Source organism: Scophthalmus maximus, chromosome 1, assembly GCF_022379125.1.
Source record: "Scophthalmus maximus strain ysfricsl-2021 chromosome 1, ASM2237912v1, whole genome shotgun sequence".
NCBI classification, from domain to species: domain Eukaryota; kingdom Metazoa; phylum Chordata; class Actinopteri; order Pleuronectiformes; family Scophthalmidae; genus Scophthalmus; species Scophthalmus maximus.
In genome coordinates this window covers 187501-202465 of record NC_061515.1, presented here as the reverse complement: position 1 = coordinate 202465, position 14965 = coordinate 187501, and the positions used below count along the sequence as shown (strand labels likewise).

The window sequence follows — 14965 nt, the reverse complement described above, 5'->3', positions numbered from 1 at the left end:
GCATCACTAACCGCAGCTCTGACGTCAGAGACTCCGGAACCATTTACAGTCAGAGCGACAGACACGTGACATCATCAGGACCGGGGCTGCAGCGTCATCACCGACTCATTTGTCGAGTATCTTCTCGATTCATCGATTCGTTGTCTGGTTCATAAAATGGTGAAACATGTCGATCGTGTTTCCCCAAACTCCAAGATGATGTTTTGTTTTGTCCTCATACCAAAAATCTTCAGTTTACTGTCACAGAAGAGCAAAGAAACCAGAAGATATTAACATGTGAGAAGCTGAAATCAGAGAAGTTTGACTTTTTATCCCATAAAAACTAATTGAATCGATTAATCGATTATCAAAAAAGTTGCGGATTAATTTAGTTATCGATTACTCATAATCAAGACAGGCTCAGTTGAAAGTGTGAGACGGTGGAGTTTTGAGATATATGAACACCAGAACAAAGACTGTCGCCCCAATAATCTACAATTTAATACAAATACACAGACAGCACACTATCAAACGCATCTAATTTGATGATCAAATATTTAACCTTCCATACAACCATATATTTTCATAGTGGTTTTTGTTACTGTACAGTGGATCCGTTGGCTGTAAGTGTTGTGACTGTCTTTCCAATAAAGGTCGTATGGTGGCGTGTAGTGTGAGGCAGATATTTGTTTTGACGTTTATTTGATGTGAGTGATTCTTCTCTGGTTTTCTATGACTTAAAGAGAAAAAACGTGGTGTGTGTTTGTTTGCAGGTTGTTTCCATAAGGTGATTTTGAAAAATCCAACTAGGAAGATTTAATTTTAGTAAATAATTATTCACCCTGCAGCCATGTCTGCATTACCATTGGGGCGTCTTCTTCTCACAATACATTTGTTTTTCTTTGTGAGTTGTGTACTTCTAAAAAAGTGTGTACTTCCACTTTTTGCCAAACACAACAAAGAATAAAATGATATATTTTTTCTTTGCACTTTGAATGTTTGCTTTTACAGTGATAAAACATACAACATATAATCAAAAGTGTTATCAGTTATTTTTTTCCAATGGCTGCACAACAAGAGGGAAAGTAGGAAAAGTGTTTACATTCCTGTCATCATCACACTTAACCATTAGAAAGGCATACGATTGGTCGCCTGAGAAAAATCAGGAAGCTACATCATTGCACAGGATTCATAAGAATATTAATACAAGAGACCAGAACTAACTCTGAATTATTTTACCTTTGCAAAATTCATCGCTAACCGCTGTGAGCTCCTTAGAAAGAGCTTTAAAACCATATGGAGATGTCATTTGGTTCTAAATAAAACAAATATATCTTCTTAAGGATCAAAACTTCAAATAAAACACCAGTAAAGGTACCATTTGGGACTTTAAAGGGATAGTTCAGTGATTTTTAAGTAATGTTGTATGAGTTACTTTTGCATAGTTAATTAATATATTTCCTCATGGAGATGGTGATCAGCAATGTCATTTAACGGGGTTTGGAGGAGAAGTGGAAGTAGCATAAGTCTGAGTCCCACTGTTGTGGAGGGTACCACCGAAAAATGATATATATACATTCAATTGTAAGCTGAAGGACGTTTTTGCCTCCAGCTTACAATTGAACTGATACTTACGCTTCCTCCACTTCTCCTCCAAACTCCGTTAAATGACATCGCTGATCACCATCTCCATGAGGTCACATATTAACTATGTATAATTAACTCATACAACCCTACTTCCAAATCACTGAACTGTCCCTTTAAGGATTAGCAGCTGCGTGTCATCGCGAGATGTGAGCGCGAGACTTCCGCTCAGCGGTGGGTGGAGACCGGAGCAGGGAGAAGAGCCGACGACCCTCTGTCTTCTCTGAGAAAGAACCGGACGACATCGACGTCACTGAAGCTCCCGGTGAACCGTTAGACGAGACGTTAGACGTTAGACGTTACCGACCGAACCCGCCGGTCGGTGTGTGTGAGAGTGTGACGCTGAAGATGCCCACACGAGCTCACGTCTCTCAGCTGTTCTCAGATCATCGGTTCCTCTGAGACCGAGCTCAGGTAAGAAGATACAGATGTGATGTTGCCTGAACACGTGACAGAGTCTCAGTGACTCAATGATGATGTTCGATGTCTGTGAACGATATGAGATGAAGGATCGGTCCAAACAACAACATGTCATTTACATTAGAGCTCGACCGGTATGTCGTATGGTTAGGGCCCGACCGATATTATGAGTCAACTGATATGAGCCTTGAAATTAACATTTATATTTACAGTTCAAAATAAAAGTTCATTTTCTATTTTTTTGAGTTGTATTTGTAATGTTTTTTTTCTATGTATAGATGAAATAAAAGGTTATATCTATCTATCTATATATATATAAAGATATATATCGGCAGATGTATCAGAATCGGACCCTAAACATCCATATTGGTCGGGCTCCGTTTTGTATATCAGAAAAAAATTTCAGGATTATATCAAACACTTCGTGTGTGGAAGATTGATATTTTCAACAGGATCAACTTTTTCCCGCCTGCTAGCTCGGTAAAGCGTTAGTCGCTCTGGCTTCTAGACGCCTTCGACAATGTTGATGTTGGCGTCCATGTTGGCGTTGCCGAGCAGAGGTGTTCTCGCGACTTGACCTCCTGAATGCACCGTGTACACAATGTCATCACCACAAGCTCACGAGTTCCATCTGAAGGATGTGTCGACACATCTGCTCGTAGTTAAACACCAAAAGGTCAAAGGAAAGATTTGCACGACGTCTTCTACAGAGTGGAACAGGATAAAAACCCACTACACAATTCTCAGGTTACCTACGAGTCTCGATCAGATGGTGTCAGCATCCTTAGAGCTCTCAGACATCTTCATGTGTACAGTATATCCAGCCTTTGTATTATCTATTTCTGTCCCTTTCTGAAATATTGCCTGCTGTCCTGAGGCTCTAGTGTTTTTACACTATGTCCTTCTCAATTTGTTCCTCTTTGTCCGTCTGTCACGTCAGCACATTCTGCAGTTCGTCCACAGCAGCTTCAGTTTCTCTTGGGGAAGAGACTATGTAGTGAACAGTGTCGCTCTTATACCTTCAGTGTTTCAGCGGCATCACTGGTCGTCGACGGAGAACAACACAGAGATGTTGTTAAGCAGCAGCTCATCAATCAGACCAGTTATCGTTCTCTGTCTCAACAAGAGACCAAGGGCATTTCATGACATACTGTCATTATGAAGCAGCGAGACAATTTATTTCTGAATTTATGTAACGGAACAGTGTGTGTTGTGTGTTGCCATGTGCACTTGCAAAGAGATTGCAAAGTGCGAGAGAGGGTAAGAGACTTGTCTTTGTGGAGCCAGATAATGGCGGTTAGCTCCACACAGAGCTCCGGGCTGCTTGGTCCAACCTGACGGGCCACGTTTGGTCCAGGATTAATAAAAAAGGCGTCAATGAATTAAGGAGGACGCGTCATCACAGTCAGAAGAGGCAAAGAAGAGAACAGGGACTAAAGTGATAGTGTGTTTTTATAATTCCTCCTCTGAAGAGGAACGTCAAGGCTCTCGGACGTGATTTGAAAGTGGAGGATGTGGAGGACGAAGTGGAGAGAAGATGGGGATGTGGTGGAACACCGGGGGCTACTCCTGCCTCTCACCTTCACACAGCCTTCACCTGAGCTTTGTCTCTTCAGGATTATCATTAAAATGAACCAGACTCTTCAGGCTGCTCTGCGCCGCCGTCCACCACATCATCATCATCATCATCATCATCATCATCATCATCATCATCATCAGGGTGCTTATCATCTGCAGAGCAAACAGATTTAACTAACTCCAGTAACACTGGGGAAGCCTGAGAGAGCGTGAGATCATGGGGGGGGGTCTTCCTGTATTTTATGTAACATGGTGAAGGAGATGTGACAGATAGTTTCGGGCTGAAAGACGATGCCGTTGCCCCTGACTGACAGTCGTCACGGTCTAGACAAGAAATTGGAAAGAAATTTACAAATTTACATGCAAGTACAGTCACGTTCACAAGTATTTGGACAGTGACACAATTTTTGTAACCTTGCCTCTGTTCACCGCCAGAATGGATTGGAAGTGAAGCAGTCAAGATGTGATGGAAGTGTAGACGTTCAGGTTTAATTCCAGAGGATTAACAGAAATATTACGTTAACCTTATAAGAATTATAGCTGTTTTTTTTACACACACTCCCCCTGATTTGATCCCCAGTGTTGACCTTGTGTTTGGTGGCTGTTCAGTGGAACTCTCCGGCTACATCCACATTACTACATTCTCGTTTTAAAACACATCAACGCTGCTCACGCTTCCTTTAGTTTTGCTCGTCTTTCTGTAACAAGTTCTAAATAACTGGACCAGAAGCACAAAGCACCTCTCAGGCTCCAGGTCGTCCTGTAATGATGCGCTGATGCAAATGAGGACGCATCGTGCTGTGGTGTCTTGCAGTGGCTTTGACATTTGGAAGCGTTCTGTGTCTTGGCCTCGGACAAACATCAGAGGACATTCACCAGTGTGCAGCGCTGCTGACACCCTGAGCCTCGTGTTGCCTCTCGTCCTTCAGACTGAAGGAACAAGCCTGATGTTGGCTGAGGAGCCTCCACACACTCCTCACCCTGCCTCTTCTCAGCTGTGGAGTTGGTAAATGTTGATAATCATATCATACCGTCCACGATAATATAATTTTTTTTTCCCCAAAGTGGGTGTTTTTAACAAAGGTTTATTTGGATCGCTGATGTTTGTTTAGATTTGTACATTTTAGGTCAATTTTAGGAGGTGATAATCGGATGGAAAATACCATTTTGTTTGGACAGATAAATGCTGCTGCCTGAAGGCCACAATCACCCAAAAAATGTTGTTCAGTATTTTTTAAAATAGTTATAAATATTGTTTTTTCGCGAATTTCTTTGAAATATCGTGACACAATTTTAGGCTATATGGCCCACCCCTACTGTAGACTAGGGTTAGGGTTAGAAATCAGTAGTAGCACCCACGTTTGTCAAAACAACATCTGTAATATGTAAATACTAGTTTTTTAAAACTTTATAAAGTAACAGTGTCTGCTCGGTATCGAAGATGAGGAGAGCTGGTGGACAAGAATGAGGATTTGGTGTCGAGGACGGTGAAAATGTTGTTGATGTTTTGAAGGTGCGCTGATTCATCGACAGACGTGTCAATGTGTTTGATTAATGGAAAACTCTGTACACAACTCAAGTGCACGTAGCGAAATCTAACATTAAGATTTCGTTCAGTGCTGCACAGATAATGAGCCACATTGTAAAATTTCTAGTATCATCTGTAACAATCTGCTTTATTATCCTGTGACTACCTAATGTGGACACAAGGTGCCCATATTTATGTTGAAAAGAGATATCTTCTTCCATGGAGGTTTTCCCTGGGATAGTATTTAGCATGTGAGTTGCCTTGTGTTTACAGGCAGCTGCGAGCTGCGAGCTGTTGGGTTTGATTTAGATTTTCTCAATGGCTCACTTGTTCTCTCAGAATGCAGATGAGCAGAGTTGAGAGCGATACTGTCGTTCCTCTCTCTGTGCGTCCTTCACTGTGTAATCTGTCTCGTTATATATCCAGGGAGGGTGACACGGGGAAATACGCTTCGGAAAATGTCTAATTTGTTCGCCAAGGTAAACAACAGCTATTCCCAAAAGGTGAAAGCTGAATCCTGCGTTGACGAATGATTGGATTGCTCAGATAAAGACAGCTGCTGCTGTCATGTAGGCCTGACTGTCGATTTATCAATCACACCAATGCTTCTGTTTCCTGCACCGGTAATGTGCTTTTTGTGTTTGTTCTTGAACTTTAACCTTAAGAACTCTTTTCTTTTTCCACTCCATTCTTTCTCCTTACCTCTTCTTCCTCTTCCAAAGTTGTTGCCTGCCAGCAGATGTCTTGTTGCTTCCCTCAGAGGTCGGAGACCAGTTGGAGTCAGGAGGTGAGTCCTCGGCAGCAGCAGTAGTGATGCGGACTCCGGTGACCGGCTGCAGGATGAGCGTGGGTGCGCTCCTCAATGGGCTGCTGGTCTCGGTGGTCGCAGCTTTGCTTTGGAAGTATTCCAAGCTCAGTGAGCACGCCGCCCTGCTGGAGGAAGAGCTGCACATGACGCAACAGTCCCAGGAGCTGTCGCAGGCCCGCATCGATTACCATGTCGCCCTGCAGGCTCTCCAGGAACACGGCACGCACATGATCTGCACTGGCAAGATGCACACCGACCGAATCTGCCGCTTCAACTACCTCTGCTACTGCTCCGAGGCCGAGGAGTTTGTGTTTTTTCACTCCAATTCCTCCGTCATGTTGCCTAACCTGGGCTCCAGACGCTTCCAACCTGCCCTGCTGGACTTGTCGTCAGTAGAGGACCACAACACACAATACTTCAACTTCTTAGAACTCCCAGCTGCTGCTTTGAAGTTCATGCCCAAACCTGTGTTTGTACCAGACGTGACACTGATCCTGAACCGGTTCAATCCTGATAACCTCATGCACGTATTCCACGACGACCTACTCCCAGTCTTCTACACCATGAAACAGTATTCAGACTTTGATGACGAAGCTCGCCTGGTGTTCATGGAGGGCTGGGGCGAAGGGCCGCACTTTGACCTCTACCGACTTCTCAGCAGCAAGCAACCACTGCTCAAAGAACAGCTCAGAAACTTTGGCAAGCTAATGTGTTTTACCAAGTCTTACGTTGGCCTGTCCAAGATGACCACCTGGTACCAGTATGGGTTTGTTCAGCCGCAGGGTCCTAAAGCCAACATTTTGGTCTCGGGGAACGAGATCCGGCAGTTTGCTCGGGCTCTGATGGAGAGAATGAACATCACCAGAGCAGAGGACAGCGAGAGAGATGAAGGTAGTGTGGAAGATGAGAAGGAGAAAGGAAAGAAGGACGATTATATTGTCGTGTTCAGTCGTTCAACAACGAGGCTGATACTCAACGAAGCAGAATTGATAATGGCGCTGGCCCAGGAGTTCCAGATGAGGGTGGTCACGGTGTCCTTGGAGGAACAGTCTTTTCCCAGTATCGTCCAGGTGATCAGCGGCGCCTCCATGTTAGTCAGCATGCACGGAGCTCAGCTCATCACCTCCCTCTTCCTCCCAAGAGGAGCTGCTGTGGTGGAACTGTTTCCCTTTGCTGTGAACCCAGAGCAATACACACCATATAAAACCCTCACCTCCCTTCCAGGCATGGACCTTTATTATATGACCTGGAGAAACACAAAGGAAGAAAACACCGTCACCCACCCGGACAGACCCTGGGAACAAGGAGGCATCGCTCACCTGGAGAAGGAGGAGCAGGAGCGAATATTGGCCAGTAAGGACGTCCCCAGACACCTGTGTTGCCGCAACCCAGAGTGGCTCTTCCGGATCTACCAGGACACTTTGGTGGACATCCCTACCTTCCTGGAAGTCCTCAAAGAGGGTAGGAAGACCAGGCCCAGCTTGAGGAAGACCAAGCCCGCCAGCACAGTCCACCCGGGCCGAGTCAGAGAACCCCAGTGTCAGACCTCGGTACAAACCACCAACGAGGCTAAACTCACCGTATCCTGGCAGATCCCGTGGAACCTGAAATACCTGAAGGTGAGAGAGGTGAAGTACGAGGTGTGGATCCAGGAGCAAGGGGAGAACACCTACATGCCTTACATCCTCCCTCAGCAGAACTACACTTTCTCAGAGAACATCAAGCCCTTCACCACCTACCTGGTGTGGGTCAGGTGCATCTTCAACAAGAACCTCCTGGGCCCATTTGCAGATGTTCTCATGTGTCGGACCTAGAACAAACCCTTGTCAGTAATGGTTGTTCCAGACAGTCAATGGTTTGTTCTTACGATCGTTGCAGAGGCTGTTGAACTAAACAGAGTCGTTCCATAGTGACTCATGAATGAACAACACAACGATTTGAACCACATGGTCAGAACTCATAGTGGATATGGAAAAAATATTTCATGTATCTATGAAAGAAAGTGCTAAACTATGTCTCTACTGACAAAACCAGAGTTCAGATTTATTTATGTGCAAAGTAGGTTTTTTTTGTATTAGTCAAAACACGTGGTCTTCACCTTCTACAGGATGTGTGTGTGTGTGTGTGTGTGTGTGTGTGTGTGTGTGTGTGTGTGTGTGTGTGTGTGTGTGTGTGTGTGTGTGTGTGTGTGTGTGTGTGTGTGTGTGTGTGTGTGTGTGTGTGTGTGTGTGTGTGTGTGTGAACAGTATTATTTATGAGCCGAGACCAAAGCCTCATCATTCTTTCTTTATAACAGTTTTGTTATGATCTCTCATATATACAGTTGGAAACTTTGTCTCTTAAACTGATGTGAATTTTTTTTTCGAGACAAATTTATCAATGTTTTGACCCTGAAGGCAGAGTTGTGAAGTATTTTGACTATTTTGTGATGAAAGATACATAAATCTTAGTTACATGTTTATACATTTGTGACTGACACTTCTAACCAGTGCAACAGATCTAATGTTGTGTCAAATTAATCTATTGTGCAAAGCTATAATTATCTGAAGCCTCTTCCCTGTAATTTAATTAGGAGCGGTTTTTCTGTTCTTAACTTTCCTGAAGTTGACGTGTTTCATCCAGAAGGAAAAATTTAATTCAACTTTTACACACGTGAATCGAGGTGTTAGCATGTGGTTGTAGAAATGTAGCAAGAGAGAATCTATGAACAAATACTATGCCAACAGAATATTGTGCCATTATCAGTATTGTGTCTTTTTTTTGTCCTGTCCTTTAAACATCACAATACCTCAGTGTAATTTTTTGTAATTTTGCCACATATCCTGTTTTCAGTTGGTCGCTCCACTGATATATATGTATTTATGTATGTATATATATATGTGTATATATATACATACATACCCTGTATATATATATATATATATATATATGTGTGTGTGTATGTGTGTGTGTGTGTATATATATATATATATGTATGTATGTATATATTTATATATATGTATGTATGTGTATATATGTGTATATATATACATACATACCCTGTGTATATATATATGTATGTATATATATATATATATGTATGTATATGTATGTATGTATATATGTATGTATGTATGTGTATGTATGTGTATGTATATATGTATATATATGTATATGTATGTGACGGTTTAGATATGTATGTGTTGGTGTTGTTGGCTCAAGTGTAGAAGTCTGTTTTCTACTTTAGCTTTTCAATTTGAATAAAAAGCTTATTTCGTACATTATCAGTTTAGTTTTAATAATGAAATTATAACGTCTAAGAGAAAGACACAGAAACAGTTTCTGATCTGAGGGTCAAGTATTTTATTTTAATTTAGTTCTAATTTATTTATTTTAACTTATATCGTGTTCTGTTGTCTGCTGGAATGTAAAAAAATGTATAAATTGTACTTTTGTAATAGATTTTTTTCCCTTGAATATCAAGACAAAAAAAAAGTAAAAAGCACATTTAGGCTATTTAATTTATGCAATGGTGAAAAAATATATAAAAAACTGTAAAAAAAAATAAAATAAAAAATACAAGTCTTTAGCCAGGTGTTTCATTATTTTATTTTCATTGTTAAAAAAAATAGTTTGACATTTTAGAAAATGGTCAGTTCTTTGGTTCGGAGCGTTTCATCGTCCGACGAGCAGATCGAATGTTTGACAAATCCAACGCTTCTGTATCTTAGTTTGTGTGAAGATACAACAAAACACATCACACGTGTAAGATTCAGATGTTCAACCTTTTTATGTTGCGACATTACCTGCAGGCGGCTGTAGTTTCTCCTGTGAGACGAGAGGCTTTTGGGGTTTTTGGTTGTAAATTCTGTCGATTCCATTAAATCCAGCAGCTTCATGTAATTGAACCATCTCAGAAGAATTGTAAGGAACATTTGTCCAGTTCAGTTTATACAAAGAGAATCTGACAGTATTAGTAATTTTTTAATAAAGACTGCTATTTTCTTTTTTTTAGTTATCGTGATTTTCAACCATTTTATTGATGATTTACCTTTTAATGATAATCTCGCCTCTTTCTCTTGACTGTTCATATCACCGCAACAAAACGTACGTCTTACACCTTTAGTGAAGTCTGCAGGTGAATGATTAATTTCTTTCTGTATGTTTTGAGTTCAGAATGCGTTGATGTTTCCTTCATTAATCTCCCAAACAGAACGAGGACTCTCTCACTAACGGGTTTCTGTCTTTTCACAGAATCGTCCACTGTAGAAGAAGAGGTGGAAGGTGAATGTCTGTGTGTCGTTGACTCTTCATCTCTCCTTTCCTTCATCTCCTCTCACACAAACACACACACACACACACACACACACACACACACACACACACACAGGTTTTTTCTTTGCCTCGGAGATCAGTGTGAAAAGGTCCAGGTGACTTTGGGGGAGAGACTGAACACTTTCATAGAACATGACAGTTTATTAAAGGTCCCATATTGTCCCTTTCTGGTGTTACTCAACTTCTATATGATACTTTTTATTATAATTATAGGGTAAAAGGTGATGATTAATTATTTTCTGGACTAATAATTTATTGACTACTGGATCGAGCCAGTAGAGCCAGGATTCATAATGTATGTATGAATATTCCTCAGATGGAGATTGATGAGCGGGAGCGGAAAAATGTCAGACACAAATGAAACCAACCCAAAATATTAAAAGTTAAGAGACAACAAGTGGATAAGAGCAGATCACACATTCGAAAACCGTTTATCATTAGACATTTATGATGAAAGAGGGAAACATAGATACTCATTAATCCATAAACCTCCAATATGAGCGGAATGTTAATTCAAAAGCTGCGAACACAGAAACCAGCTTCAAGTGACCAAATATCAAAATAAAAAATATGTATTGTGACATATTGCGCTTATGCCAATACAGAAGCCGCAGCTCTAATTCCTTCCCTGAAGAAATTAGATTTTCATCCTAATTATTAACTGTAATAATAATAAGTGTATACTCATCTTTCTGGTAAGACGCTGAAAGTCCAGTGACGCCTCATTCACACTGTCGACAGCAGACGACGGCCACACCGACACATTTTAGTCTCAAAACAGCATTTTTAAAAACGATTTCCTTCCGAGCGAAAACACACCGGAAAAAACATATCACATGACCAGTCACGTACTGTACACAGGACGTCTTGGCTTTTTATTGACACGTAGCAACCTCATAGTTTAAAGTAGAATTTTTCTTTCTTTTGAAAAAAAAACAAACATCTATAACCAAAAGAATAATTGTTCTCTGTTTAATCAAACATTCTGTGACAGATTGACAACAAGAGACGAGCGTGTAAGCAGCCCGCTGCCCAAATTAATAACAATAATAGTCATAATAATAATAAGAGCTAATAAAGCTGCAACAACACATGACTTTTCATGTTCAGTTGGACTTTTAGACACAATATCACTTTAAATGTGAATTTCATGTGAATGTTGTATTTTTGTAACCCATGATCATTTATATATATATATATATATATATATATATATATATATATATATATATATATATATATATATATATATATATATATATATATATATATATATATATATCTCATCTCGGGTCGGGTCATCTCGGGTCATCTCAAGTCATCTCGGGTCATCACGGGTCGGGTCATCTCGGGTCATCTCGGGTCATCTCGGGTCGGGTCGGTCAGGCCGGTCACAGGTCCCTCTGCGGCTGGAGCTTCCTGTCCCGGATGTGTCGGAGGAGAATCTTCCCCCTCTGCTCCACCGTGCGGACGAGAGGCCTGAGGCCGCTCACGCCGCCTCGACTTTCCCAGAGTTCCCGGTCGGTGTAGAGGGATCGGAGGAGGCGACTCTCCAGACAACCGGACTGTAGCATCGCCACGGCTTCTTCTGGGAACCTGACCAGACAAAACTGCATTATATTTGAAGTAGAGCTGCAACTAACGATTATTTTCATTATCCATGAATCTGTCGATTATTTTTTCTGGATTAATCGATTCGTTGTATGGTTCATAAAATGGTGAAATATGTGGATCGTGTTGAAACCCTGAGACGATGTTTAGATGTGTTATGTGATGAGCAGCGACGGGTCCCTGAGACCGCACGGTGCAATTTACTGGAAAAAATTATCTAAACTTTTTCATTCTCCGTCTGTAAAGCAGAAACAAGGTCGGACTCACTCGTCGATGCCTTCGACCAGACGGAAGTTGAGGTTGTCGGTGGTCTGCTGCGGTCGGCCGGCGTTATCGATGAACACCAGTCTGGAGGGATCTGCTTTCCTCACCTGCAAACACACACACACTTTTATATCTGTGTATTGTTTTATTTATAACACTTAAATTTTTAATCCTGGAAAAATGCCAGAAGTGGGAAATGAATACCATTTAGAGGAATCAATAAATCAATCCTTTTATAGTAATGTGTGCACAAATTAGTAAACTGTGCTCGTGAGTAATGCGTTTGTCAAACAACAAAATCACACATTTACTGTACAGTAAGTTATATTCACAGGGAAAAATTAATTTCTGTCAGTAAAGTGGAAAAAGCTAAAATAACATCATCATTTTAACTTTCCCTCAATGGCCCTAATAGGCCGTCGTAAAGCACAGATCAGTAAACGTGTCCGTAGATTGTTTTCATTATTCATATTCCGTATGGCACAAAGAAGAAAGTGTGTGTGACGTGTACCAGGATGTGGACCAGCAGCAGGCCCGTGGTGTGCTCACACTTGGCCCGCAGCAGGTTCTCCACACACACTTCGCTCGGATCAGGTGTGAAACCGCAGCAGTACCTGTCCAGACGGTCGTTCACCTGCACCGTCGCACACACAATGATACGTTCTGGTGAACAGGAGGTCAACTTGACTTTTGTCACATTATATATATATATAGCAGAGCTGTCCGAATTATCACGGTATATATTGGGATATGAAAATGTTCTAAAAGTACTGATACATAAACCTTTCAAAAGAACGGCTCATCTACACAACATAACCACCACGAAACACTCTTTACGATTAATGAAATAAAACTAGTACTGAGTACATGTCATTACTGATCAGACTGAATACGACTGATGCATTTAGAGGACTTGTTCTTTCAATCTAGAGGAGGAAGCAGCTGGGTAGAAGAGTTTCACCACTGGAATCGTCTTCAGTGCTTCAGTTCCACAGCTGAGGACTTGTGGTCAGTGTGATTCAGTCTGTTCTTACCTGCAGTAAGAAGTCGAACAGAGCCAGTCGTCCCCACTCAGAGTGCTGGACTCCCACGCAGGGCGCCGACCTCAGGTCTGCTTCGTCCCCACAGCGGAGCCGCAGCAGGTTCTGGTACTGGACCCAGCTGAGCGGTACCGAGTTCTGGTCGTTGTCTCTGTCGGTGAGGTGTTGAATGTCTGGGTCCCACCACAGGACCGGCCTGGGGCTGCCGCCGATGTACCGGTACGGCAGAACCTCGCTGTGGAAAGTCCTGAGCACCGCGGGGAGACTTCTGTTGAGGCCCAGCACTCGGTCCAGGTGGAAGGCGAACACCTCGAACCAGTCGTCGGTGCGTTTGACCAGGGAGCAGCGCCCCCGGTGGCAGCGTTCGTCGTGGGTGTCCAGAGGGCTCTGCTCGTGACGAGCAGATGGAGAAATAAAGTTACATATATATATTTAGATTTTGTATGAAGTGCTTTGGGCTACAGCCATGAATATCTTTTTCGAAATTTATTCACTTAAGTGATTGTCAGTAAGTGATTCTAAAGCAACATCCGTTTGTAAAAATCATAGAATATTTCCTTGCAGTGTATATGTGTGTGTGTTTGTGTGTGTGTGTGTGTGTGTGTGTGTGTGTGTGTGTGTTTGTGTGTGTGCATGTGTCTGTGTGTGTATGTGTGTGTATGTGTGTGCGTGTGTATGTGTGTATGTGTGTCTCTGTGTTTGTGTGTGTGTGTCTGTGTGTGTGTGTGTGTGTGTGTGTGTGTGTGTGTGTTTGTGTGTGTGCATGTGTCTGTGTGTGTATGTGTGTGTATGTGTGTGCGTGTGTATGTGTGTATGTGTGTCTCTGTGTTTGTGTGTGTGTGTCTGTGTGTGTGTGTGTGTGTGTTTGTGTGTGTGCATGTGTCTGTGTGTGTATGTGTGTGCGTGTGTATGTGTGTATGTGTGTCTCTGTGTTTGTGTGTGTGTGTCTGTGTGTGTGTATGTGTGTGTGTGTGTGTGTGTTTGTGTGTGTGCATGTGTGTGCGTGTGTATGTGTGTATGTGTGTCTCTGTGTTTGTGTGTGTGTGTCTGTGTGTGTGCATGTGTGTGTGTGTGTCTGTGTGTGTGTGTGTGTGTGTGTGTGTGTGTGTGTGTGTGTATGCGTGTGTATGTGTGTGTGTGCGACACATTAAGAGACGAACTAGCATCAGACGCTACGACACGTGTCGCCCCCACGTACCCGAGGCTGCGGGTTCGAGTCCCGACCAGAGAAGAGCCCCTTTAACTGTATAAAATATACATTAAACCATACATTCACCATTTTCCCAGATTTGGTTGTATTTTTTCCTTCTGTTCGTCAGTGATGTAACTATACAAGATTATTTTAGTTCTTTTCCTCCGGGAGACTTTGGAGACCACCTCACCTTCATCCCAATAGCTTCACCCTGTCACCAATTTGTTTTCTCTGGACGACACCTCTACTGACATGATGTTTAATCTTCAGGAACATTCTATATCCAGCATTACTTCATACAATGATTTACTAATCATGTCCTACATGTATCTATATTTAACAACAGTCACAGACACTGTACCTTCCCGTGCACCGGAGGCTCCAGTGCCACTTGGAGAACCTGTCCGTGTGCAGGCACCCGGGCCTTGCTGACCACCTCGCCCCCGGCGAGCAGCTCCATCTTCTGGACGTCGTCCTCACTGAGCCAGGTAACCGGAGGTTGGACGTCACGTGGTCTGACCCTGACCCGCCTGCGGTCGTCGTCCGGGAAGTCCAGCTCTGTGAACCGGCTCTGGCAGCGGCTTCTG

The 14965-nt window shown here is 42.5% G+C and overlaps 2 protein-coding genes across 6 annotated transcripts in view; one reads left to right on the top strand and one right to left on the bottom strand.

Annotated features, from left to right (window-relative positions):
- Nucleotides 1-1804: 1804 nt before the first annotated feature.
- Nucleotides 1805-13165, top strand: pomgnt2 (protein O-linked mannose N-acetylglucosaminyltransferase 2 (beta 1,4-)). 3 transcript variants are annotated; one of them, XR_004793845.2, is made up of 2 exons: nucleotides 1805-2037; nucleotides 12132-13165. XR_004793845.2 is itself a non-coding variant. In XM_035634136.2 (2 exons), the coding sequence occupies exon 2, from the start codon at nucleotides 5963-5965 to the stop codon at nucleotides 7769-7771; it is 1809 nt and encodes a 602-aa protein (XP_035490029.1). In that variant the 5' UTR covers nucleotides 1805-2037; nucleotides 5910-5962; the 3' UTR covers nucleotides 7772-8788. The 3 variants fall into 3 exon arrangements, 2 of the variants coding, with proteins under 2 accessions (XP_035490029.1, XP_035490022.1); XM_035634136.2 differs by lacking the exon at nucleotides 12132-13165 and adding an exon at nucleotides 5910-8788; XM_035634129.2 differs by lacking the exon at nucleotides 12132-13165 and adding an exon at nucleotides 5872-8788.
- The window catches only part of gask1a (golgi associated kinase 1A), an 8707-nt gene continuing 5295 nt past the window's right edge, over nucleotides 11554-14965 (bottom strand). For 2 of the 3 annotated variants that reach the window (XM_035634105.2, XM_035634111.2), the window contains exons 2-6: nucleotides 14740-14965; nucleotides 13181-13573; nucleotides 12658-12780; nucleotides 12150-12253; nucleotides 11554-11867 (exon numbers count right to left, since the gene is read on the bottom strand). The exon at nucleotides 14740-14965 is cut by the window's right edge and continues 752 nt beyond it. In XM_035634105.2, coding sequence (XP_035489998.2) covers nucleotides 11663-11867; nucleotides 12150-12253; nucleotides 12658-12780; nucleotides 13181-13573; nucleotides 14740-14965 — 1051 coding nt within the window. In that variant the 3' untranslated portion in view covers nucleotides 11554-11662. The remainder of the gene's footprint in view (nucleotides 11868-12149; nucleotides 12254-12657; nucleotides 12781-13180; nucleotides 13574-14739) is intronic. The other variant, XM_035634117.2, reaches the window with a different exon arrangement.